The sequence below is a fragment of the Tamandua tetradactyla genome, chromosome 11, assembly GCF_023851605.1.
Source record: "Tamandua tetradactyla isolate mTamTet1 chromosome 11, mTamTet1.pri, whole genome shotgun sequence".
Taxonomy (NCBI): Eukaryota; Metazoa; Chordata; class Mammalia; order Pilosa; family Myrmecophagidae; genus Tamandua; species Tamandua tetradactyla.
Window position 1 is genome coordinate 88729264 of NC_135337.1, and position 24586 is coordinate 88753849.

The 24586-nt window shown below is 56.4% G+C and overlaps 3 protein-coding genes across 8 annotated transcripts; all 3 read left to right on the forward strand.

The window, feature by feature from the left end:
- The first annotated feature begins 216 nt into the window (after nt 1–216).
- On the forward strand, nt 217–6957 carry ASF1B (anti-silencing function 1B histone chaperone). 4 transcript variants are annotated; one of them, XM_077121605.1, is made up of 6 exons: nt 346–452; nt 3171–3290; nt 4372–4487; nt 5278–5454; nt 5796–5942; nt 6080–6957. In XM_077121605.1, the coding sequence occupies exons 3-6, from the start codon at nt 4473–4475 to the stop codon at nt 6233–6235; spliced, it is 495 nt and encodes a 164-aa protein (XP_076977720.1). In that variant the 5' UTR covers nt 346–452; nt 3171–3290; nt 4372–4472; the 3' UTR covers nt 6236–6957. The 4 variants fall into 4 exon arrangements, with proteins under 4 accessions (XP_076977718.1, XP_076977719.1, XP_076977720.1 ...); XM_077121606.1 differs by lacking the exon at nt 346–452 and adding an exon at nt 473–1210; XM_077121603.1 differs by lacking the exon at nt 3171–3290 and having other exon boundaries at nt 217–452.
- Nucleotides 6958–8646: 1689 nt separating this feature from the next.
- PRKACA (protein kinase cAMP-activated catalytic subunit alpha) lies at nt 8647–23049 on the forward strand. 3 transcript variants are annotated; one of them, XM_077121600.1, is made up of 10 exons: nt 8647–8726; nt 15849–15910; nt 16362–16490; nt 17869–17967; nt 18943–19025; nt 19340–19466; nt 19549–19644; nt 19728–19850; nt 21518–21682; nt 22085–23049. In XM_077121600.1, the coding sequence occupies exons 1-10, from the start codon at nt 8681–8683 to the stop codon at nt 22208–22210; spliced, it is 1056 nt and encodes a 351-aa protein (XP_076977715.1). In that variant the 5' UTR covers nt 8647–8680; the 3' UTR covers nt 22211–23049. The 3 variants fall into 3 exon arrangements, with proteins under 3 accessions (XP_076977715.1, XP_076977714.1, XP_076977716.1); XM_077121599.1 differs by lacking the exon at nt 8647–8726 and adding an exon at nt 11839–11908; XM_077121601.1 differs by lacking the exon at nt 8647–8726 and adding an exon at nt 11976–12078.
- SMIM46 (small integral membrane protein 46) lies at nt 13321–15910 on the forward strand. The gene is made up of 2 exons (XM_077121607.1): nt 13321–13855; nt 15849–15910. Exon 1 carries the CDS (start codon nt 13639–13641, stop codon nt 13789–13791), a length of 153 nt encoding a protein of 50 aa, XP_076977722.1. The 5' UTR covers nt 13321–13638; the 3' UTR covers nt 13792–13855; nt 15849–15910.
- Nucleotides 23050–24586: the final 1537 nt, after the last annotated feature.

The window sequence follows — 24586 nt, forward strand, 5'->3', positions numbered from 1 at the left end:
GGAGACGCTGGGGATTGGTTCCCCACTGGGGGGGTTGGGTTAACATCCTCAGGAGCCAAAAGGTGGTCCCGCCCCGCGACGCGCACGCCGGGGAGGGAGTTCCGCTGATTGGTCTAGGGAATCGCAGCGCGCGCCGACTGGAGTTCCAGGATTGGCCGAGGGCGGGCTCGCGCCGCCGGGGAGCGTTAGCGGTGATTGGCCGGAGGGCGGGGCCGGCTATTTGAAGGCGGCGCGCGGATGAAGCGCGCACTTCAGTCGGCTTAAGGAGGTTGAGGAGGTGTCCGTGGGAGGGCTGCGCTCTTGACCCCGGCGGACACGGACGCGGCCCGGCCCCGGCCCGACGATGGCCAAGGTGTCGGTGCTGAATGTGGCGGTGTTGGAGAACCCGAGTCCTTTCCACACCCCATTCCGGTTCGAGATCAGTTTCGAGTGCAGTGAGGCCCTGGCGGACGGTGAGGCTGGGCCTGTGTAGGGCCTCCCCCCCCCCCGGCCGGGCTGACCCGCACTTCCCGTCAAGAGGCCCCCAAGGATCACTCCTTGGTAGACCACCGACGTCCCGGTGAAGAACCCATTCCCCCTACCAACCCCCTCCCGGCCAACCCCAGTCTCCCTGGAGGGAAGCCCCCAAAGCCAACCCCGACGTTCCCGTGGAAATCCCCCACCGCCAGCCCCTACCTCACCCGCCCCGTGGGGACCCCCGACGGCCAAGCCCGACCTCCCCCTGGAGACCTCCCAAGGCCAGCTCTGGCTTCTACTGCCACAGGGTCTGAGCAGGTTAAAGAACAGAGGCTGAGAGGGTCTCTACGTAGAAAATGGGTGGCTCGGAGGACTCCCACAGAAAAAAGACGGTGGTGATAAGGCCTCCACTAGAGGGGCAGTTGTAGACCTTGAAAGGTCTACAAAGACCTTTCAAGAAAAGGGCTGTAAAATTCTAAAACCGAATGGCTAAGGTCACCCAAGAAGCCTTTTAACTAGCTCTCAGGCAAGTGGTGCTTTCAGGAGGAAATTCTCCCCTTAGAGAACTTCTCCGGGTGATTAAACAAAAAGCAGCAGCAGTTGAGGGGGTGAAAAATCTGTAAACCCGGGAGGCGGGGTCTACTAAGGAGCACCACTGGGTGGCTGGTGGGCACTTTGCCTATAAAGCTTGCTGCTGGGATTTGCTTGTAGCTGATGCTGTTTGAGATGCATTTGCCCTGGGATGAGCCAGTAGGTGAGTCTCCCTGGATTTTCTTCTTTTCAAATTAAGGAGTCTATGTGTGACTAGAGAATCGGCTAAGTTAAATCCCTTTTGGAGCAAGGCAGGGTGTAAATAAATAAATAAAGTGTAGAATGACACTGAGGAAGATTTCATTTTAAAGCCAGGAGGAGCTATAAGGAGCTAGCGGTTTAAGGGATTCGCCAGTTTAAGGGATTCGCCTTCCCAGATGGCAGGATATCAGGTTTCATTCAGCCGATTGTGCTCCTGGAATTAAAAATGATTCTGAGGTCCTTATCCAATACTCTAATTCCTAGGAAGCTCCTACCTATTGTTTTTTTTCTAATCTGCATATGGAATCAGGGCAGGAAAGGCCAAAGTCAGCAAGCTGATTTTAAATTTCTTAGTAGAGGGACATGGAATGACTCCTCTGAAGTGACAGCAAAGGCAGTTTGTGGGAGTGTTGGGACCATGGTGCGTCTCTGAGTTCTGAGTGCAGGGCTCTTCCTCTTTGCTCTTATCCCAGTGGTAAGATTAGAGGTGACACATAAACATGAGCAGCCGGGGAATTTATTGCCAAATCATGATTCTCAAAACAGAGACGGGGGCACTGGTATAATTACAGCCAGATGATAGAGCTTTTGTTCAGAGAAGCTCAGATTGGAAATCCTGTTCTGGCCTGGAAACCCAGACCCTCGTTCCACCCTAGGGCCGTCGGTGACTTAGACCTGCAAACCTGCTTTCTGCCTCTTCCTAGCCTTCTTCCCACAAAGCACAGAATCCGTTTCCTGCCTCCCAAACAGAAGCCCTCTCTGAAATCCTGGAGAAATCTGTCAGTCTTGTTACCTCTCAGTACCAGCAAACTGAAAATCCGATGAGCTGTACAACTCCTAGTTGGTTAGCTGTCCCATTTCCTAAGGGCTCCAGACTCCTTCTGCTGTCTTTCTCAGCATTTGGAAGTGGACGCTTCCAAGGTGTGGGTCCCCATTTAATACATTAGATGTGTTCCCTGCACCCTCTTGAGAAATTCAGCGGACACTGGTTGAATAAGTCATAGAAACCAGATGTTCTGACCCAGAGCTGTGGCAAGGCCAAGGCTCATCTCTGTAGCTATGAACAAAGACAAAAGGTAAATAGGAAAAGGCCTGCTAGAGGTGCTAGATTAAAACAAAAACAACTGGGGAACAGACACTCCAGCTAGTTGAGCTATAATGATTTTTTATGCATCTTTAGCCATATTATTGGTTTTAGTTTTGTTTTCAGGGATAACAGAGGTCCATCTTAGGTGTGGCTTAGACCGTAACGTTAGGGTATAAAGACACCGTGATACATGCACTCAGATTACCCTTGAAGTTGCCCATAAGGTTAGGTACCCAGTGTTGGGGTGGGGGGGCGTAATTGTGCCCTGTAAACTGTAGATGTGGAGGTGTGTGTGACTTTGTCCCACATTTCATTCTATTCTATATTCAGAATTGAAATCGTTAAAGTACATCTCTGCTTGAAACCCTTTTCAACAAATTCTAGTTTGTAGGCCCTGCTTCAGTCATCATGTCGTTGGTAGATTCTATCAGATTCTCTAACTTTGGCCCTCAGTTAATTCCTCAGTTTCTCTGGACAGCGTTGAGGGAGCCTCAGTGGGCTCACCTCATGGTATGTTTTCTCTCCTACTCAACACCAATCCAGTCTTTATGCAGGTTTTGCTGACAATTATTGACTTCAGTCAGACAACATCGAGCGCCTGTTGTATACATTGGGTCCAGCTCTGTTTTGGTCTCATTGGCAAATGGACATATATAGGATCCCAGTGGTTATGGGGCAGGGCAGAAGGAAATATACCAAAGTTAAGAGTTGGGTTTGGGTAAGTGAGATCAGGGCTAGCTTGTTTTTTTGTTCTTCCCCCAAATTTGATTCTGGTGGTGTCACTGATTCCTACCAAAAATAAGTTAATAGAGTTCACTTTCTCCTTGCAAATAAGGCAATGCTGGAGATTGGCCCCTACTGAGCCAGAGTGTTACCCAGATCCTTCAGACCTGTGAGGACTCCTGAGTTCTAGAGGGGCTTGGGTACAAGTATACCAGGAGGGGATGCAACGCAGGTATGTCAAGGAACAGTGTGGGCTTGACAAAACTCCAGGGTTCACGGCTTCCAAAGTTGGATGCTCACGCGGGATGCCTGACCAGGGAGCAGTGCAGCTTCCAAGAGACTTGGCTTCCTGTAAAAATCACAGCTTGTGAAATTTGAGGTCCCTTGCCAAGCTCCCCTACACTGGGTGACCTTGCTCCTGGTACGCTTGGACCTCCCTCAGGAGGCAGCAGTCATCGGGAATGTCCAGTGATCAACGGGCCTATTCGATTTTCCTTTAATATCATCTGAGGAGGGCCCCTCTTCCTGGGAGGAGTACAGGAGAGGGACTCGGGTTCACCCAAGTTACTGTGTCTGTTGCCTGGCATCTGAGTATCCATTGGTAGGCATGACCTGGTGCCCAATTGGAAGGCCCAAGAACCGGCCAGCCTTCCTTGTGGCTTCATCCTCCCCCTCCTGCCAGATTGGAATCTGCCGTCCAGACCCAGTTGTCAAGGGGTCTCAGTTTGGTGGCACCCATCCCTGTGTGTGAAAGGATGCTACTGCTTCTACTGGCCCTGAAACGTCCTGGCTCCCTCAGCTGTCCTCCGTCCCACGCCTCCTAATATCAACCTCTGCCACACGGTTTCCCTCAGGCTTGGAGAGGCTGATGTTCCCCAGAGGTGCAGGCCAAGCCAGGGCCACACAAGAAATTGCACCACCACTCTAGCTTTCAGGGCCACAGCACCTGCCACTTAGTGCTCGTGGATGTCAGCTCTTCTTGGGAATCAGAATCTTAAGCCACAAAAAAACTAACTTTAGCTCTAACCCAAACCCCAAGCCTAACAATAACTGTAACCCTAAACATAAATGATAATGAGAACAAAAAGAGTCTTTAAATACATTAAGGGGTGGGCCACAGTGGCTTGGCAGGCTTGCCTGCCATGCCAGGAGGACCCGGGTTCGATACCCGGTGCCTGCCCATGTAAAAAAAAAAAAAAAAAAAAGTAAATAGAGAGCTGTCTAAATACATTAAGGATCTGTCTAAAATTAGCCCGAGGAGCCTGTGGCCTTTCTCCATGCTTCTTCCAATTCCTGACCCCATGTCCTTGCAGACCTGGAGTGGAAGATCATTTATGTGGGCTCAGCTGAGAGTGAGGAGTTTGATCAGATCCTGGACTCGGTGCTGGTTGGCCCTGTGCCAGCAGGGAGACACATGTTTGTCTTTCAGGTAAGAAAGACGGAGCTGTGGGTTGGTGGTCCTTGGCTTTCGGAAACGTCCTCTTGGACCCAGAGGCACACAGTGGAACAGGAGCCAAAAGTTCAGGTTCCCAGTTCTGGCCCAGTGTCCCCTCGAACACCGCCCTCTCCCCTTCCTCCACAGCAGATCTGTATGTGAGCCATGTGAGCCGTTCATTCGACCCCAAAACAACACACACACTCAGCGTCATTTGGGTTGTCAGAAATGCACTTTACAAGCTCTCCAGGTACTTCTCTGTGCACGCAAACATTACAGAGCCACTGCTCAGATCTATTCACTTGCAGTCCCCACATCCCATCTCCTAGCACTCTCACCCACCCTGGAGCCTGTCCAGCAGTGTGTACCACCTTCCCACTCCATAACCAAGGTCAGCTTCTTGGGCGCCTGACCTGGGCAGTCTCATAGGGCCCCAGGCTGGGTCAGTTGCTCTGCTGTTGCTATTCAGTATGCCTTGAATTCTGCAGATTGCATAGCCAGTCCAGACTGTACCAACGCGTTCTCTTCTGTCTGTCTCTACTGCCCCATCCAGTCTCAGGTCCCTTCTCTCCAGCTGACCACTATGGCCTTCTGCCTCAGTCCTCTTCCACACCTCTGCCACATGCAAAATGTCACAATCACTTGTGTGGTTAACTGTCTTCCCCATTAGATGGTAAACTGCAATCAGAGCTCCATGCTCTTTGCTCAGTAAACATCTATGGCTCAGGAATCATGTCGGGTTAATACTGCTGCAGTGCCAAGGCTCAGGTTTTGTTTCTCCCAGGCCGAGGCCCCCAATCCATCCCTTATCCCTGAGTCGGATGCCGTGGGTGTGACCGTGGTCCTGATTACCTGCACCTACCATGGGCAGGAGTTCATCCGCGTGGGCTATTATGTCAACAATGAGTATCCCACCCCTGAGCTGCGGGAGAACCCACCCCCAAAGCCAGACTTCTCTCAGGTAGGCTGTCTCCACACTTTCTGCCTCAGACTGCCAGTGTGCTTGTGTTGGGGGAAGTTTAGTTGTTATAATTGGGAAAGCCTTTTAAATATTACTTGGCTCTTACAGTGCCAAGCTTCTGACTCCAGCAGGAGGGGAAAAGGCCTTCATTTTTCTCAGGGGTGCACCACCCAGGGTATACAAGATTAGATGAGTTCCATTCCAAATCATGGTGCCCAAGTTCCCCTGGAGTTCCAGTAACCAAGGTCTGCTTTTCCTGGGCTTGGGGCAGAGGCTGGAGCATCCTGACTCTTGAGAGTGGTGGGGGTTGACAAGGGCTGACCTTCCTCTTCCCAACCCAGCTCCAACGGAACATCTTGGCATCCAACCCCCGAGTGACCCGCTTCCACATCAACTGGGACAACAACTCGGACAAGCTGGAGGCCCTGGAGAGCCAGGACCCTGCCCTGAGCTGTGGCCTCCCCGTTGGCTGCACATCTCTCAAGGGCCTGGGCCTCCCCGGCTGCATCCCCAGCCTCCTCCCTGAGAACTCCATGGACTGTATCTGAGTGCAGGGACCTAGGCCCTACCAGGGCTCCGTTGGGATCACAGCCCACCTCTAGCACATCTGGAGGAGCAGCCGGGCCCCCTGGAGAGGCATGGGAGCCATCTGGAGGGCTCTGGGACTACTTCTCACATCCAAGCCAGTGAAACTGGACCCCAACGAAAGGACAGGCCTCGGGCCTCTCCCAGACCCAGCCCAGAGGACCATCTCCTACTTCTCTATCCCTGCCACTTATAAGGAACAGGTACCTGAGTTTTTTATTCTTCCTGAAGCGTGTCATTTCTCCCTTCCCAAACTCCAAATCCCACCTGCCTGCCATGGTGCCAGCATGCTCCCTCAAGTACTGTCAGCCAAAAGCTGCTTCCCACAGGCCTCCCCGGCTGGCCTTGAATCTTCCTTGGTTGATGTTGGGCCAAAGGCTCTGTCATTCCTTCCCCTTGCTAATATCTAAGCAGACCCCTTCTCCACTCTCGCTGCCTTGCTGGGGTCACAGTCAAGGAATCTTGGTGAGGAAATGGACTCAGATAGAATCTCTCTCCTCCCAGGAGGATTTTTAGCTCTTTACAATCCAGCAACCCCTGAAAACCTCTAGCCCTAAAGTGTGATCAGCAGGATGCTGAGCAAGGATAGTGCCTCTCCCCTTGCTCACAACAGAACTTTCCTGTTCCTTTCTCCCTGGGTGTGCCTTTCCCTAAAGGCTGCAGCAGTGGGCAGATGGCCTGTCAAAGAGGGCATCTGGTTGCCTCGACCTGCTCTCTGCTGAAACCACTCACTCACAGGCCACAGAGAGATTGCGGACAAGGGGAAAGGGCAGGGACCTGGAATCATCCCTCACCTAGTATGCCACCCACCCTAGTCCCCTTGCTGCTACATGGATGCTGTGGCTATTGCCATTTGTATATTAAAGGGTTTTTATATTAAAAACGTTTGGTCTAAAAATAAAAAGCATTTTATCCAGACTGATTGTTTCTGCCTTGGCTTCAGGTGAGCTGAGGCAGCTTTGTCCACCCTCTCCTTGTCACAGTGGAGGTGGCCTCTTCTGACCCCATCCATTGGGTTGGCTCCCTCTGGTCCCCTTGTTTGCACCTCACTGCAGTTGTAATTGGTTGTATAGTTGTATTCCATACTTGGGGAGGGGTTTCTTTGTCAAATCTTAAGCAAGCCAGCTGTTTTAGAGAGAGCAAATCAGGAATTTTCAGATGTGACTTATTGGCAGAAGTAAATTTTTATCTCATGATCCAAGTACACAGACACTTATGAAATTTTAGTTAACCTTACTGTGTAACCACAGCCCCGGGTAGAGGTGTTTGACTGGATAGCCATTTCCCTATAATTCCCAGAGGAGCTCCTGTGCCCCAGTGGGACTGCACCACAGCCTGGGTGCTGACACCTAAACACAGCCCAAGTCTGTAAGCAGAGCAGCTGTCGATTTGAAGCCCCTCTAACTGGTGAGGAAGCTGGCTTACTCAGGCCCCTGCCCCTCCTGCCACCTTGGACCTTCCTCTACTACTGGGACACTTGGGCATGTCTGGAGACGATTTTTGTTGTCACAGCTGGTGGAGTGGGTAGGTTGCTCCTGGCATGGAGTGGGTGGCGGTCAGGGATGCTGCTAAAGGTCCTACGACGTCCAGGTCAGCCCCGACCACCTAGGACGACCTGGCTCGGGTGGCAGGAGTGACGCAGCTGCCCTGGGTTGTGTCTTAAAGGAGCACCCTGCAGGAGGATAGGAGGAAGCGGGTGGGCCATCCTCTGAGCCCCTCGAGAGCGGCGCTGAAGCGCAGGGACTCGGCAGCCAAGCCGCAATTGCGCATCTGCAAAGCAGGGATGGCCATATCAGCGCCCACGCGGCGGGAACGTGGGCCCAGACGAACTCATCAGCGCTCGAGCCCCGCGCGCCCTTCCCTGCTGGCCCTAGCCCCCGGGGTCCGGCCTCCGCCCCAGCCGGCGACCTCTGACTTGGGCGCGCCCCTCCCCCCAGCAGGTGAACTACGGTGGCAGGCGGGGCGGCCGAGTGGCCGCTGCCGCACTGGGCGCGGGCGGGGGACTGCGGCGCTCCCGGGGCCGCCTCAGGGGCCGCCTCCCGGGCCTGCGAGCGCCTCCCGCCTGTCTGGGCCGCCCTGCCCGCCCGGGCTCAGGCCTGAGGCCGCGCCTCCGCCCCGCCCTCTCACCCCGGGAGTGACACCGGGCGGCCTGCGGGGAGAGCCCTCAGGCCCGTGCGCCGCGACCAATCGGCGGCCGCGCGGGGCGGGCCTCGGGCCCTGTCGGCCGTCCGGGCCAATCAGACACTTCGGCCCACCCCGCTGGGGGCCACGCGAATGCGCGAGTGGTCGCGCGTCTGCGGCGCGCGTCACGGGCACGCGGGCCAATGGCGGTGCGAGAGGGCCACGGCGGGCCAATGGGAGACGATGAAACGCCGTCAGTCAGGGCGGCGACGGCCAATGGGCGGCGGGCTGCGGGGGCGTCACGGACAGCAGCAGCGGACTCGGGCTGAGGTTCCCCGGCGGGCGGGCGCGGGGAGACGCGGGAAGCAGGGGCTGGGCGGGGGTCGCGGCGCCGCAGCCAGCGCAGCCAGCCCCAGGGGCCGCCCCCGCCGCCGCCCAGCGCGCTCCGGGGCCGCCGGCCGCCGCCAGCACCCGCCGCGCCGCAGCTCCGGGACCGGCCCGGGCCGCTGCCGCCGCCGCGATGGGCAACGCCGCCGCCGCCAAGAAGGGCAGCGAGCAGGAGAGCGGTGAGTGCCCGGGCCGTGACCCCGGCCGCAGGCCTGCGCTGCCGGCCCCCTCCCTGCCCATCATCGCCTGGCCCCTCCCCCATGCGCCCCTCCACCGTTCTCCTCTGCCAGCCCCGCTCTCCCCAGCGCCCTTTTCTCCGGCCTGTCCACGGCGGGGGCCCGAGAACCCGAGGAGACCCCACAGAGACCCGCCCCCCTCTGCAAAGCCTGCGCCCCCGCCCCCATCCCCAGCTGTCACTGCCACCCATGGCACGGGATGACCGCTGGGGCCCCACATGGGCCCTGTCACCACCCCATCCCCCTCCCTTCCTGGCCCCTCTCTCCAGATTCCCATCCCACTTCCTCACTCACCACTCCCACTAGTGGGACCTACTGCCAGACCCGACCCGGGGGTCCTACGGCTCTGGGAGTGCTGTGGGGTCTTCCAACACCCCGGAGGGACCTTGGCCACTTGCTGACCACACCCCTCCCCCCACTCCAGCTCCCGCCATCTTTCTCCTGCCTTTCCCCCCTTCACCTTATCACAGCACCCCCCAACCCAAACTGATTCTGCCACCCTCCAGCATTTCCAAGGGCCATCTCCAACATTGTGTTTCCCTTCTGTGTCACTTGGCATGGGGGCAAGATCTTTCTGGGTCCCTGTGCCCCTCTCATCCTGTCACTATGTCATTCTGCCTGTCTGCTCCCTCCTCCAAGTGAGCGTCTGTCCCTGGCTGGGGGAGCAGATTGTTTATGAACCTAGGGAACTGGCTTCAGTGCTTCAAAGCCAAGTTTGAGCTGCTCTTGCTGGAATTCATTGCGTCTTCTTTGGCGGGGAGGGGAGGTGGCAGTGGCAGAGCCCCTCCCATCTCCTACTGTGCAGCTCTGAGCTCTAGGCACCCAGGAGGGCCCCTCAATAAATGGTTGTTTCACAATTGAGGCTCAGTCATTCACCCACTTCCCCTGGGCTTCTTCACTGGCTCCTGGCTCTGGATGAAAACTGGGGAGTGAAGAGTGTGTTGGTGTAGCAAGGAGGGGTGCATTCTGCTTGAGCTGGGATGGTGAGACGAGGGACTGGAGGGGAGGGGAGGGAAGCAAGTGGGGAGAGGGGTGGGTGACACCTAGTGATTCGCTTCGCCAAAGGCCAGATAGATTCTAATCATTCCTGGAGCTCAGCTGAAGGCCTGTTTCTTTCACTCCCAGCCCCCAGATTTTGTTGACCATTTCAGGCCACACAGAAAAAGAGATTATGTATCTGGAAATGCTTTACAAAGTGGCCCTGAGCCCCTTCCCCAATTCCTCTCTCTTAAATTGTCACTCCAGGGCTAAAGCTGGACTTCATCTGGGAACCCCTTCCAGTTACCCAGGAATAGTCGGAGCTCCTCCTAGAAACGGAGCCCACATTCAACTATGGTCTTCCCAGGTCCTGGTCTCTGACCCCGGTGTCTGAACCCCTGATTGCTCCTTCCCAGGAGTACCTAGGTATGATAGCCTGGGAACTTCTTTCCCACATGGGTTCAAGTAGCAGAATTCAGAGGAGCCAGGCAGCCACGGAGAGGCCTGACATGTCACCGATGGGTGGGGTACGGGGTGGCAAGTGCCTGTAGTGGAGCATTTGATGACAGAGGAGCAGGTGGGTAGTGTCCAAGAACGGTCTGGCTATGAGCATGGAGGGGACTAGGGAGGGGGGTGGTGCTGGGCCCCTAGCAGGTGAGGCCAGCCGGGAGATGGAAGGTGGAGGCCAGCAGCTATATATTACAGTGGTCCGGTTGAAAGTTGGGGAGATGACATAGTCCTGGAAAACCTTCAGGGTATACCAGACACGTGCAGTGGGTGAGGGGTGGAAAGACACAGGGAAAAGGATCCCCAAGAAAAAGATCAGAGGCTCCAGAAGGAACTGTTAATTCCTTCGGAGTGCAGGCCGGATACCCAGGAATGGGCAGTCATGACAAAAAAGAGCTCCTGCTTGTTGGGCATCTGGGATGTGCCAGGCAAAACAGTTTCCGAGTTCTTTCTTCTCGTGTCGTTTTTCACAACAAGCGGCTGTTACCTGAATTTCCCAAATGAGCTCACTGAGTTTGACAAAGATGATGTCAGAGAGGTGGGATTTACATCCAGATCTGCCTACCAGCAAACTTCCTGGACCCCAAAATTACCCAACACAGACATTCTTGGCCATCTCCCTGATCTTGCTCTGTTCGTTCGTATTTTCTTAATTTAAAATAAAACTTGAACTCACTTTGGTTCACATGTAAAATTTGACCCTGTCCTAAGCAGTAATATAAAATGAAATTGCCATGCCAGTTATGTTTTCTCCAATACACATTCAAATACATATGGAGCTCGAAAAATGAGATATATGTCTCCCCTAAAATCATTTCACCTGCTGCCATTGGGATGGTTGGGAGATGCCCTAAGTTTTACTTCCTCCTGGAGGCTCACAGGGGCTCCCAGTCAAGGAAATAGGATGAAGAAAGCCCCCCTTTGCTTCAAAGTTCTGAATCTGAGAGGATGAAATCAGACTAGCATTTGCCCTCTTGTTACTAGAGTGAGGTAAGGGGCAGTGGCCAGGTCCCACCTGTGGGAGGCACCTGAATTTCATCTGCTGCACATCAACCCCACTGGGGTGAGGCAAATGCCCAAGTCTTACAGGGTACCAGTGCAGCATCCTGAAGCTCACTGTGCTGCCTTCGTGCCAGAGCAGGACCAGATCTGCCTCCTCCCAAGACCGCGGGGATCTAGAACGAGCCTGGGGGCTGCACCCAGAGATGCCCAAAGCCATTGGCAGGGGCTGGATAAGAAACTGAGAGGACAGGCAAAAAAAGACCAGGCCCCCTGGCTCTGGCCACACCGAGGGAATTAAGAGAGGGCAGCGGCCCCAGGAGGCCCTATGGACAGGCAGCCAAGTGGGACTTAGGTCTCAGGACTGGCACTGGCTGAAGACACCCCTGGGAGCCGGCCCACAGGGGAAGGGGCAGAGCTGGTGAGGGGGAGAACCCAGGCCCAGGGCAGGTCCCTGGATGGAAAGAACTGCTGTCCTCATACTTCCTACAGATGCCCATGAGGGCAAAACACCTCCCATGTATTGGCAGTTGTATGGGTGCCCAAGAGGGTCCTACCGAGGCAACCCCTCCCTTATCCCAATCGCATGTGCAGGGCCCATGTGCCTTTCCCCTGCACCCACTGCACCCTCTGGCCTCCAGGTTAAGTTTCTCTTCCTGTCCCCCACCCCATGACTCCCTGGCTCCCCCTATGGGCAGGGTTCTGGGATGGGCCGCCTAGCTGGTGCAGCAGGTCTCATGAGCCCTCCCAGCCACCGTAGCCCGGGTGCCTTGAGAGGGAGACTGAGTGATGGCTTCCAACTCCAGCGATGGTGAGGCTGTGCCCTGTTGCTATAGCAACTTTCCGGGCACTCCCTGTCCCCCAAGTCAGGGAGGGGTAGCGGTAGGGTCTGGGTAGCCAGAGTTGAGGAAGACTCTGTGGTCCTCTGGCTGGCCCCGGAAACCCCTGCTTACTAACAGCCCCGGACCAGGGGGACCTGGGGCAGAACGCGGGGTATGCATGGTCCTGTTCAGACAAGGGGGGATGATCCTCCCAGAATGGGGGTCCAGCCCATTGTTGGGGTTTGTCTGAAATAGGGGCTAGTCCGGCCAGGGTTGGGGTTCACCTAAGAATAGGGGTTGGTCCAGTTCAACTTTGGGGTCCAGCACTGGATGGGAAATGATTCAGTCCAGAATGGGGGCCTAGTTCATGGATTCTTGGTTAGACTGGAGATATCAGCCATCCCAGAGTAGGGGGCCAGGCCCAGACTGGAGTTCCCAAGCCCTGGAACTCCTAGGACAGCCAGGGTTTTGGAGGATGGCGGGACCTGAGATTGTTGCCTGGGGGCTCTGGGGCTGGGCTCCTTCTGAAGGAACCGCTAAGCCCCTGGCCCGTTTTGGCGTTCTGCTGTTCTAGTCTCCCATTTGCAGGGTGACTTTCTAGGTTTCTGTCTTCGTCCATGGCCCTGGTTTTTTGAGGGGTACATGGGGTTTTCTCTGTGCACCCAAGCTGAATGCAGACGAGGCTCGCAGCCCCGTGTGGAGGAAACCAGCCGTCTGTCCCTTTCTCTGTCACTTCCTCTTGCCAGCAGGGACCCCGGGTGCCACCGACCCCCCTGCTTCTTTGGGATCTGGAGGGAAGGAGGAAAGATAGTCAAGGCTGCCTCCCCCTCCCCCACGCCTGGGTTTAGCCTTTCGTTTCCGGTTTGGACTCTCATGGCCGAGAGCAGAGCCAAGCACTGGGCAAGGTTTGACAGAGGCCAAGGACATCCCAGGATGCCCTCCCCTCTCCGCCCCCGCATGGGATCGAGACAAAGAGCCAGATGTACCCATTACTCTCTCAGAATAGGATGATTCGGGGGTTCCAGTTTGAAGGGAACTCAGGGGACGAGATAGGGGTAGCTCGTGCTCCCCCCACCCCCATTTCTTTCCAGCTGTTCTCTTGGCTAATTAACGGAGCTCTGGAGCCTCTTGAGCCCCCAGGGAATCTCTGACTACTGCCTGGGCCTTAACTCCTTCCCCTCTGCCCAGGGAGTACCACCCTGGGTACTTCATTTGCCATCTTCTGAGCAGACCCACATCCACTGAGGAAGGCAGGGCCTGGCATCTCGGGAACTACGAAGTCCCTGGAACAGGAAGGTAGCTTTAGCAGCCCGCTGTGGGGTTGTCGGGCCAGGAGGAACACCCTCGGGAGAGTGTCCCCTCCGCCTTCTGCCAAAGAGGGCCTCCGCCAGCCCTGGGCAGCAGGAGCAGGTACCTTTAAATGCTTCCGTGGCAACCAGCGCCTCCTCTGCGGTCCCGGAGGCCCTCCCAAGGAAGCAGGCTCCAAGGCACTGATTTTCCTGACTTCCCTGCAAAGGGAGGATTCCAGGGAGAGCCCAGGGTGGCCTGGGATGGATCTGGGGTCAGGCAGTGGCCAGGGTGGGGATTCGGAGACCACCTTCCAGGTGTGGCTGCAGCTCTTACTCTGGGCCCACCTGGCTGTCCGTTTCCTGAGCTACCTGCGCCACACCCTCTCGAGGCCCAAGCTACAGCCAGCACCCTGAGCCCCAGATCACCCCACCACACCCACCCCCACCTGTCCTCTGCTGGAAGAGGCAGGAAGCAGAGGTGAGTGTGGGGGCTACCAGCTGGGGTTTACTCCTTGCCCCTCCCCATCATCCCTCTTTATCCACCTGTTTCTCTTAGCACTGCTCCCCTTCTCCACTCTCTTCCCCAAAGCTGGCAAGCCAGCAGTGCCCCCATGGCACCAGAGGGAACTTGGTTTGGATCCTTCATGCTTTGAGGCCTGAGAAGGGCTGAGCAAGGCACCCTTGGCAACCACTCATTGGGAAACCCATGGGCAGCCACTGAGTCAGGAAAGAGCCACTTGTGGGGACATTTGAGACAAACGAGGCAAGCAGGACCAGGCTTTCACTTGGCTTTCTCATTAGCCAGACTCCTCTGTTCCTTGTATTGGGGGACGGGAGAGTCCCAGGAAGGTAGGTTTCTGAGGAAGCTGTCCTGGGTGGGGTTCAGCCCCCAGGCTCAGAGAAGGTCTAGTGGACTCTGGTGAGGCCCTGCCATCCCCTCTCAGCTGGCACTTCCTGGTCTCACAGAGGGTCCTTCTCTCTGAACACTGAAGGAGCACCCTGGGGACAACAGGGAGGCCAGTGGCCACCTGTGAGGCTCTAGGGTTGCTGACTTGGTTTCAGGTAGGGATGGATGGATAATGGGCAGGGCCCAACTGCAGGTATGCAGGGCCCCTTGGGGTGGAATCTGCCCCAAGAAGACTTGGGGGTTGAGGACTGCTCTGTCCATGGGTCACCCCACCACACCACCACCAGCACCAGAGTTGGTAGCCAAGCAGTTCACTGAGGAGGCAGCAGGGCAGGCTGAATGACCCCGGCGTGGGGTTCTCCTCTCTGAGCCTTGCTCAGAGTCAGTAGGAGCATGGTAGTGGCTCCTACCCAGCTGGGTTGGAATTAAGACTGGCACATTAAATAAGAGCTCATCAGTCTGCACACTTAAGATTTGAGCACCGGCCACCCTTCTCTGTCCGTGCCTGATACCTACCCCGATTCAATGTGAAATGAATGGCACTAAACACGACCTCTGTTTCACCCCCTTTACAGAGACTGACTCACGTAATCCCCTAACCTCTCCTCAACAGCGTTACTATCATTATTCCCATTTTATAGATGAGGAAAACTGAGGCCAGAGAGGTGAAGTCAGTTGCCTCGAGTCACAGCCAATCAGGCCCTCTGAACAGCATCTTCCCCAAGCCCTATTCCTTTAACTCTCTGCCACTTGTCTAGGCTGCCTCTCAGCATGAGTAAGAATGACTCTTTTCCAAGCCTCAGTTTCTCAGGCTGTTAAATGAGGAGAATGGATTAAAAGGAAGGTGGGTGAGCAAATCAAAGGAGAAGGTATAGGGGAAGTAGCTGGCCCAGGGCCTGCAGGGATGTCTTCAGTATTAGGCTGATGCTGATGCTGGTGCTCGCCTTGGGGTGCCGTGGGGGACCCGTATATGTGTGTGTGTGGAGGGTTATCAGGCAAGACTCCACAGAAGTGGCTTCCCCTGAGCCAGCTCTGGAGTGAACAAGGGTTCTCCCGTTGACCGAAGCAGGACTGGGGCCAGCTGGGGGCCAGGGCAACAGCTGAGCCCCCCAAACGGTGCCTGCCACCCGAGCCCCAGAGGCCTCCACCCGGGGCCCAGCCTCCCCGGAGAAGGGGCCGGAGGAGCAGCCAAATCCCAAGACTATAAATACCTCAGTTGGCGTCGTCCCTGGCCCTGGAATGTCGGTCGGAACTGGGGCGAGTGGGGGTAGGCTGGCCTGGGTGCCGCTCTCTGTCCCACTGGGAGTGACCCCCGAGTCACCCTCTCCCAGCTCTTTGGACAGATTTGAGACCAGATCCCCCATCCTGGAAGAGGAGAAGCTGGCCCAACCTAACTCAGGGCCTCCCCAAGCTGCCCTCGGGCTCAGCCAGAGCACCCCCAAAAGCACTGGGATAAGTTGGGACTCTGGGCCAAGGCAACTGCGTCCCACTTTCCACAAATGGGGGTCTCCCCCAAAATTACCTGGGCCACACCTCGCCTAACCCTCCCTTCTCTTTCTTTCAGTGAAAGAGTTCTTAGCCAAAGCCAAAGAAGATTTTCTTAAAAAATGGGAAAGTCCCGCTCAGGTAAGGCTGTCCCGCGAAGAGAGCCCCAGGAGGGGCGAGCTGTCAAGCCCCAGCCCCGCCATCAGCATCAGCGCAAGGGCCCTAGAATTTCAGGGCCCCCATGGAGGGTCCAGACCTGCCCCACGACCCATGGGGGCCTGGGCACAGGCACCTGGCTGCGTCCCGCCATGATCCCCTGCCTCAGCTGCCCCCCCTCAAGCCGGTGGCCCCTACCCTCCTCACAGCTGCCAGCCGCTCCTGGGCCCCAGGCCAGAGCCGGATCTGGTCCCTGCCACGCGCCGCAAAGAATGTGCCCTCTGCCATCTTGTTTTTCCACGCCCTGTCCTTACCCTCCTTGTGCCACCCACTCCCCTAGGGCCACAACCCCTTGCTGGTGGGGGGCCCCAGACCTCAGCCCAGTAGGCCCTCTGGGTTGCTGGGGTCCCTGACCCTCCCACCCCTCCACCCACAGAACACTGCCCAGTTGGATCAGTTTGAACGAATCAAGACCCTGGGCACGGGCTCCTTCGGGCGGGTGATGCTGGTGAAGCACAAAGAGACCGGGAACCACTACGCAATGAAGATCCTTGACAAACAGAAGGTGAGCCCAGCCTGGCTGCCTGGCACCCAGAAGCAGCATGGTGCCAGCCTCCCCCTTCAGGGCATCCTCCTCCCAGCTGGCCACCCACATGAAGCCAGTGCTGGGATACAGGTCAGAAAGTGCCCAGCAGGAGCCAGCACCCTCACCGGCCTCTGGGAATCTAGGAAGTCTTCCTGGAGGAGGAAGCAGCAGTCCTGTGGACATCCGTTCTTTCTGTAAAGATTTTCAGGTCCCTAATTTATGTGTGCTCTAGATCACACTGTCCAGTTGCAATTCAAGTCAAGCCACCTCAGTGGGTTTAGATTTCCTTTCAGCCCCATTAAAAAAAGAAGGGACAGGTGAAGTTAATTTTAGCAGTGGGTTTTAGTTAAGCCAGTGTATCTAACATATTACCATGTCAACATAGAATCAGCTTAAAAATATTAGTACTAAGTTATCCTGTGTTCCTCTCATTGTACCAAGACTCTGAAAGCCTGTGTGTCTTACCCTTTGGTTTACTGTTTCCATTCAGATGGTAAATTTTCATCACAATGACAGAAAAAGTAGAGAGATTGGGAAAAGAGATTCACATGTCCTAGTTGTCCCACACCTGGCTTAAGTTTTTCCAATCACTAAATCGAGCATCCCTTTTTTTAGATTTTAAGCAAAGGTGCTGAAAATTATGAATATGACCCCACAGTCAACTGGCCACATTTCAAGCACTCAGCAGCCACACGTGGCTGGACTGGACCATGAGCAAAACAGAAATTGCCCAGCATGGTGGTTAGGAGCAGACGGAGGGGGCTGGGCCTCGTGACCCTGGGCAAGTCACTTCCCCTCTCTGTGACTCGGCTTGCAAATTGGCAGACACACTTACTGCACATCCTTTTAGGGGCTCCCGTGACAGTTGCATGAGTGGCCACACGCCTGGCTCTCGATGTGCCTTGTTTGAAACAGCTAAAGGCTGCCACAGAAGTGGCCTGAGGTTCTGCTGGGTGCTGTTTCTGAACACCCCACCCTTCAGCTGCTCCCATGCGTCTGTTGGGTTTCATCTTTCCTCCAGGAAGCCTTCTCTGACTCCCCTTTCCCCAGGCCAGGGCCAGGTGAGTTGTCTAGGCTTCCGCAGGCCCCGAACTCCCCCACCACAGCTCTGGGTTGTGAGGCCCAGTGGCTCACGTCTCCTGGCCCTGTCTGGACCGTGTGATGGGTGAGGACAGGACTCAGCCTTGCTGTGTTGGTTGTCAGCACCCAGCCAGGGGCCCTGTAGGCCATGGGCACACTGGCGATTCTGTCCAAAGGAACTGGCCTGGCCCTGGCACCCCTAGTTCTGGATGTCAAGGGACACAGGCTCCCCCTCACGCCCCCTTCTCTCTGTCTACTCCCCCCTCCCACCCCACAGGTGGTGAAGCTGAAACAGATTGAGCATACCCTGAACGAAAAGCGCATCCTGCAAGCAGTCAATTTTCCGTTCCTTGTCAAACTCGAGTTCTCATTCAAGGTGCAGCTCCCCACAGGGGATGTTTGGGGTCACAGCTGGGGTGGGGGTGGAGGAGTCCATGCCATTTCAGGTGGGACATAGCAGGGAGCAGCAGCCCCCTGGGAAGGGGAGCTGCTTGGCACGGCTGGGGCTGAAGATAACTAATGACTGCCAGGTCATGGGGCAGAAAGGACCCCTGGAGGGAGGGACTCCAAAGGGTCAAGTTCAGTTCCTGGACCTGCTATTTTTTAGCTTGCTAAGCTCAGATGAGTCACCTCCCCTTGATAATGTCCCTCCAAGTCACCATAAGAATGGTACCCATGGCCAGGAGCACAAGCTCTGCAGCTTGGAGGCCTTGGTCCAAACCCTGACTCTGCCACTTCCTGGGCTGTGCAACCCCGGGCAGCTTACTTGATCTTTCTGGGCCTCAGTTTCCTCATCTGTAAAATGAGGTTGCTAAAGATCCCTACCTCGTGGGGTTGTCGTGACAGATACAAGCGCATCCTGAGTGCCTTGCCTGAGCTGTCTTTTATGTCATCCCAAGCCTTTGCTGCCAGTGCTGGGAAAGGTCTCTGAGGGTGGGCTTCCTGGGTGTACGACCCACTGCTGCCATCTTGAATTCATAATCCTCTTGAAACAAGGGGCCGCACTCTTACAGTGGGCCCTGCAAATTCTGTTGCCGATCCTGGTGCCATTTTACAGATGACAAAACCAAGGCCTGGAGAGGTTTGCTCACAGCTGACCAGGGCTGGCCCCTTAATATACCTCTGAGATGAACCTCACTTTTGCCTTCTGTCACAAGATGCCCCTGTCCTTCTCCCTCACGGGCAGAATGTGATAAGACGTAGCACAGCAAGCGGGCGCCAGGCATTCGGAACTCTTCCCTCTTGGGAGCCTGCCTGGCCATCACTCTTCTATCTCTGGACTCCATGCTGGGCAAGGGCAGGGCCCGGGGCTCTAGGAAGGAGGGCTCTGACCAGCCACTGCCTTCTACAGGACAACTCGAACTTATACATGATCATGGAATATGTGCCTGGCGGGGAGATGTTTTCCCACCTGCGGCGGATCGGAAGGTTCAGGTAGGCAGGATGCCCCGGCCCTCCCAGCCCCCTGCCACCCCGGGCCTGGGCGTGGGGCCTCCTCCCCATCGAAGGCCATGAACCTCGGCATCATATGACCAGACCATCTGGGGGTGCACAGGGAAGGACCCAGCTTGCTTGGATATGGAAGCAGCCTTTCCGGGTCCCCCTGTTTTTTCATTCCACCCACCACAAATCTTGAAGCTTCACGCATCATGACTCGAGGTGGTGGTTTCACACGTGCTCGGTGTGCATTCCTCTGGGAGTCGCGGTGCCACCAGCCCTCACCGGCCCCCTCCCTGTTGTCCCGCCAGCGAGCCCCACGCCCGCTTCTATGCGGCCCAGATTGTCCTGACCTTCGAGTACCTGCACTCACTGGATCTCATCTATCGGGACCTGAAGCCAGAGAACCTCCTTATCGACCAGCAAGGCTACATTCAGGTGCCCAGGACAGGGGCAGGCCTGGGTGGCCGTGGCCCAGACTGCCCCCACCTCATTGCCAACCACCCTCTTGTGCCCACAGGTGACAGACTTCGGCTTCGCCAAGCGTGTGAAGGGCCGCACCTGGACCTTGTGCGGGACGCCCGAGTACCTGGCCCCTGAGATAATCCTGAGCAAAGTAGGTGCCTCCCTAGCCCTTCCTGCCCCACCCCCCAAGAGGCCCACACCCCCTCCTGAGCCCAGTGCCTCGTCTCGCTCCAGGGCTACAACAAGGCAGTGGACTGGTGGGCCTTGGGGGTCCTCATCTACGAGATGGCAGCTGGCTACCCACCCTTCTTCGCTGACCAGCCCATCCAGATTTACGAGAAGATTGTTTCTGGGAAGGTGAGGCCACGAGCTTGTCCTGCACACGGTAGAGCCCCCGTTCCTGATTGGAAAAGTCTAGATATCCACCCAGCCAGACCCCAGGCCATGGTGCAGCCTTCCTGGTTAGCCCCCGGATCCCCCGTGCTGAAATCTCAGGGGCTTCCCAGACCCAAGTCTCATTTTAACTGACTGAACCTGCCCTGCCCAGCTGGGGGTTCTTCTCCCCAAGATGGCTTGGGTCTCCACCAAGTCTCCAGCAGAAAAAAAAATGAGTGTGTTTGGATCCCAGGTGTGGCCACAGACAAGCCCCCATTGCCTTTCCCGAATGCACACTTCTTTAACTCTGATGGTTGGGGGTGGGGGGCCGTGAAACTATAAGAACAGGTGCTTAGGAAGTTCTGTGAGTCCTCTCATAGGCAAGGCACCAGGATCAGCCCCCTTCTGTCGCTGTTACGTCAGCGCCCTGAGCAAGGGGCACCCCTATGTGTGAGCAGCTCAAAGAGGGGGCAGCCGTTGTCAGAGGCATTAAGAGCACAAGAGAGGTTGGTGACTGCCAGCTCTCCAATCCCCCCAGCACAGCTTCTTCCACCCAAGGGGCTGCCAGTTGGCCTAGAGTCCCCACGAAATGGTAGGAAGCAGCTCTGGTAGCCACTGGCTGTGAGGCCTCAGGCAAGTCACTAAGCCTCATTTTCCCTACCTGGGACACAGGGATCCAGCCACCTGTCTGCAAAGTGGAGACTGTGTACCAGACAGAGTGAGCATCACTAAAAGGGAAAGAGGAGGTGCCAGCCACAAGGCAGAACAGAAATTGTCAAGGAAAATGGTCCAGAATGGGGAAGAAAAAAAAAGAGCCCTAGAAGGTTCCAAGGTGGAAGAAGAGATGAACACAGCTCCCTTCTTTGTAGCATTTTCCAGTTCCCATGCACCCTTAGCTGTATTATCTCCCTCGTACCTCTCAGCAACCCCAGGATATCTGCCCCATGTCATGGAGGCAGACACAAGCCCAGAGAGGTTAAGGGCTGAGGCCAAGGTCACACAGTATGTGAGAGATATAGCAGGAACTTGAAATCAGTCCCTTTGGCCATAAATTCAGTGACTTCTCCCCTCAGCTATAAGACTGTGGGTTCAGAGCATTTGGGTAAAGTTTCCAGAAGAGAGCTGAGTTGTGCCCTAAAGAACAGAAGAGCCTTTTGGTATACAGAGAGAGAGAGCGCATTCTTATAAGTGTGAATATTTTAGAAGTCTCCAGACCTTAGCAACATCCTTTAGGAAGCAGAAGCTGAGAATACAAGTTCTGGAGTTCAACTGTTCTGAGATGGAATCTTGCTCCTCTGTGTGATCATAGGCAAACTGTTTAGCCCTTCCAAGCCTCAGTTTCCTCATCAATGAAATGGGAAACATCTGGCACTTGCCTTAGAGCCAGGGTCCTCAGAGTGTTCCCTCTGGCAGCAGCAGCACCACCAGGGAATCTTGTTAGAAATGCATATTGTCCAGCCCCAGCCAGCCCTCCTGAGTCAGCAGGGGTGGGCCCAATAAGCTGTGTCTCCATAGGGGGTTTCTGATGCACTTTCAAGTTTGAGGACTTCTGCCTGGGGAGGGCAGTGTTCTGGGTTTCCTCACCTTGCCCAAAAAAGAAAAAGAAAATAGCCTCTGACCAGACACTGCCTCTGTATCCCCTTCTCCAGGTCCGGTTCCCATCCCACTTCAGCTCAGACCTAAAAGACCTGCTGCGGAACCTCCTACAGGTGGACCTCACCAAGCGCTTCGGAAACCTCAAGAACGGGGTCAATGACATCAAGAACCACAAGTGGTTCGCCACAACTGACTGGATTGCCATCTACCAGAGGAAGGTGTGCTCTCCCTCCCCATTGTGTCTAAGGGTTTCAGAGGATGTCAAGAGTCCAGGAGGGTGGCTGAAGGAGAGGGCAGAGCAACCTGGAAATAGGCAGCCAACTCAGGGACGGCCCAAAGAAGGCAGCTTGGTGCCAATGGAGAACCTAAAAATGGGTTTGGGGGCTCCTTTAGCCACTCCATGACCTTAGGCAGAAAACGCTCCTCTCTGGAAATAAATCTCCCCACCAGTGGGTTGACTATCCTGAGTCTTGGCTTGTTGAGAGGAGGTTTCACCCTGATACTAAGTATGGGCCTGGGCCAAAGTAAGTATCTCATGAAAATTAGGCTGCTCACATTTATTGTTGTAATTACAAATTTGTTGACTACTGAGGTCTGGGTGGTTTTTGATCCCTCTCCAGGTGGAAGCTCCCTTCATACCAAAGTTTAAAGGCCCTGGGGACACGAGTAACTTTGACGACTACGAGGAGGAAGAGATCCGGGTCTCCATCAACGAGAAGTGTGGCAAAGAGTTTTCTGAGTTTTAGGGGTGTGCCTCTGCCCCCACGGATTTTCTTTTTCTTTTTTTTTTTTTTTTTTTGGTGGGGGTGGGTGGGGAGGGTTGGATTGAACAGCCAGAGGGCTCCAGAGTTCCTTGCATCTACTTTCACCCCTACCCCCGCCCTCCAGGATAGGGGGAGCAGGAAGCCCAGATTTTCAGCGGACAGAAACACCAGCTGCTCCCCCTCACCCCTCCTGCCCCCTCTACTGCTTTTCCTTCCCTCCTCCCCCACGGCCCCCCCACCCCAGCCCACTTCTGCCTATTTTAAACGAGTTTCTCAGCCCCAGTCAGACCAGTCCTTGCTGGCACATCCAGGGACAGCATGTGGAAAGAGGGGCCCAAGCTTAGCTTCCCCCACAAAACTGCAGGCACTGCTGGCTAAGGACAAACAGAAAAGCCAACCTCCCCTCCAGAGCAATCCTGCCAGGGAAAGGAGACATTTTAGTGACATTCAGAGGGCTACTTGTTAAAATTTTTAAGAAAACCATTTAAAATATTAAGTTCCACCAGTGCCTCCCTCCCTTCTCTATCTTTGTCCCCCTCCCCATTGTCCCCCCACTACCTAAATCCATTTTAACAAGGCTGGGAAGCAGATTGATTTAGTAAAGGAAGGAGTTGGGGTTTGAACCTCTGCCCTGAGCTGCTGATCTTCCCTACCTCCTCTGGTGAGCCTGGAATGGTCTCACCCCCTCTGGAAACTACTATCCTCTCCCCACACCCCCTCCATCACCCTTGGGCTTGGGGAACCAGGGATAGCAGCTGCCCTCTCCCTGCCAAAGAGGAGACACCAAAAAAAAAAAAAAAAAAAAAAAAGATGGGGGCGCAGCAAGCCCAGGGTCCTCTTCCCATAGCATCCCACACCCCATATCTCCCCCCCCCACACTCCAACTCCTAATTTTCTTCTCAGCTAGGTTTTTAATACCCAGCCTCCTTGCAGCTCAGTTGGGATGACAAACTGTGCAAAAGAATGTGGATAAGGCAAAGACTTCACCCCATCCCCCCCACCCCCACGGCCCAGGGTTCCCGACAGAGTCGTCAGGGAGGGGCCACCTATTTTATTCACGCAGCGGCCTCCACCCCGCCCCTGCCATCCTGGGCGCTTCCTCCAGCTTAGCTGTCAGCCGTCCGTCGCCCCTTCTCCCCCCCCACCCCTGTCTGGTTCGCGCTTTCTTCTCTCAACAGAAAAGTAGCTCTGTGGGGAGCCGCTGGGGAGCCACCCCATTCACCTCCGTATCTGTCCCTCTTATAACTTGCCCCATCCCAGTTCTCAGGCCTGGGGTGGGGCCGCGGGTGGGCGCAGGGACGATTCAACCTGTGTGCCGCGAAGGACGCGACTTCCTCTTGAACAGTGTGCTGTTGTAAACATATTTGAAAACTATTACCAATAAAGTTTTGTTTAAAAAAAAGTGTCGCTTGTGTTCCCGATTTCGGTCACCTACCCGCCCAGCCCGGGAGGTGGGGGGTGGAGGAATTTCGGACCCCAGTGTCTAGGCTGAGGAGGGCCTGGAAAACAAATTTCGCCACTTCCCTCGGCCTCCGCACCAGCAGGAGAAGGGGACCGCCAAACTGCCCTCTAACCCGGGACTCGAGGGTCCCCAAATGTGTGGCGCGCCCCCCTGAGAGTCCAGCCCCAGGCCAAGAGGGCGCTGTGGGCTAGACGCCGCGGCTGGCGCGCCGGGAGGCCGCGCGGCGGCGGAGACGGCCCTAGTTAGGGGAGTTGGGCGGCGGGGGTGGGGGGAGTACGGCAGGGGGACGACAGTGCGCGTCCCCCTACCCGCAGCCTCGGAGCGGAGTGCAGGGCCCGGCGCGCTGGCGGGGCGCGGGAGGCGCGGTGGCCCGAGGGTCCCCGCGGCGCCGGGCGAGCGCGGTGGCGGCCCGGGCCCGCGGGCGGCGAGTTCCCGGGCAGTGCGGTCCAGAGAGCGGAGCGCGCCGAGGAGGCGTGGAGAAGGGGGGCTGGGCGCCGGGGACGTCTGGGTCCCGCGCCCAATGGCTGGAGGGCGGCCGAGCGCCGCCCGCCCGCCCCCTCTCCCCTCCCCCCGGCGCTCCCCTCCCCCTCCCCCGCCCCCGCCCCGGCGCCAACTCCGCGGCGCCTCCTTAAAAAGCGCGCGGGAGTTGTAAGGGGGGGCCGGAGCGAGCCGGAGTGAGCGAGAGCGCAGGGTAAAGGGGCGGGCGGGGGGCCCGGGCTCCACCTTAAAAGCGGGCGCGTGGGGGTGGGAGGGAGGAAGGCGGGCGGCGGGGAGGGAGGGAGGGAGGGAGGGAGGGAAGGAAGGGGGGCCGGAGTGTCCCGGGCGCAGGGCGCGCGTGCGGCGGCGGCGGGGAGGGGCCGGCCGCGCCGCGCTCCCCTCCTCCTTCCTCGCATCCC

Excerpts from the sequence above, each read along its gene's own strand:
- ASF1B (XM_077121603.1), top strand. The coding sequence starts at position 344 with ATGGCCAAGGTGTCGGTGCTGAATGTGGCGGTGTTGGAGAACCCGAGT. Across the intron at positions 453-4,371 it reads CAGTGAGGCCCTGGCGGACG|ACCTGGAGTGGAAGATCATT; the intron begins GTGAGGCTGGGC and ends ATGTCCTTGCAG. Across the intron at positions 4,488-5,277 it reads GACACATGTTTGTCTTTCAG|GCCGAGGCCCCCAATCCATC; the intron begins GTAAGAAAGACG and ends TGTTTCTCCCAG.
- PRKACA (XM_077121599.1), top strand. The coding sequence starts at position 11,854 with ATGTGCAGGGCCCATGTGCCTTTCCCCTGCACCCACTGCACCCTCTGG. Across the intron at positions 11,909-15,848 it reads CTGCACCCTCTGGCCTCCAG|TGAAAGAGTTCTTAGCCAAA; the intron begins GTTAAGTTTCTC and ends TCTTTCTTTCAG. Across the intron at positions 19,645-19,727 it reads CTGAGATAATCCTGAGCAAA|GGCTACAACAAGGCAGTGGA; the intron begins GTAGGTGCCTCC and ends GTCTCGCTCCAG.
- SMIM46 (XM_077121607.1), top strand. The coding sequence starts at position 13,639 with ATGGATCTGGGGTCAGGCAGTGGCCAGGGTGGGGATTCGGAGACCACC.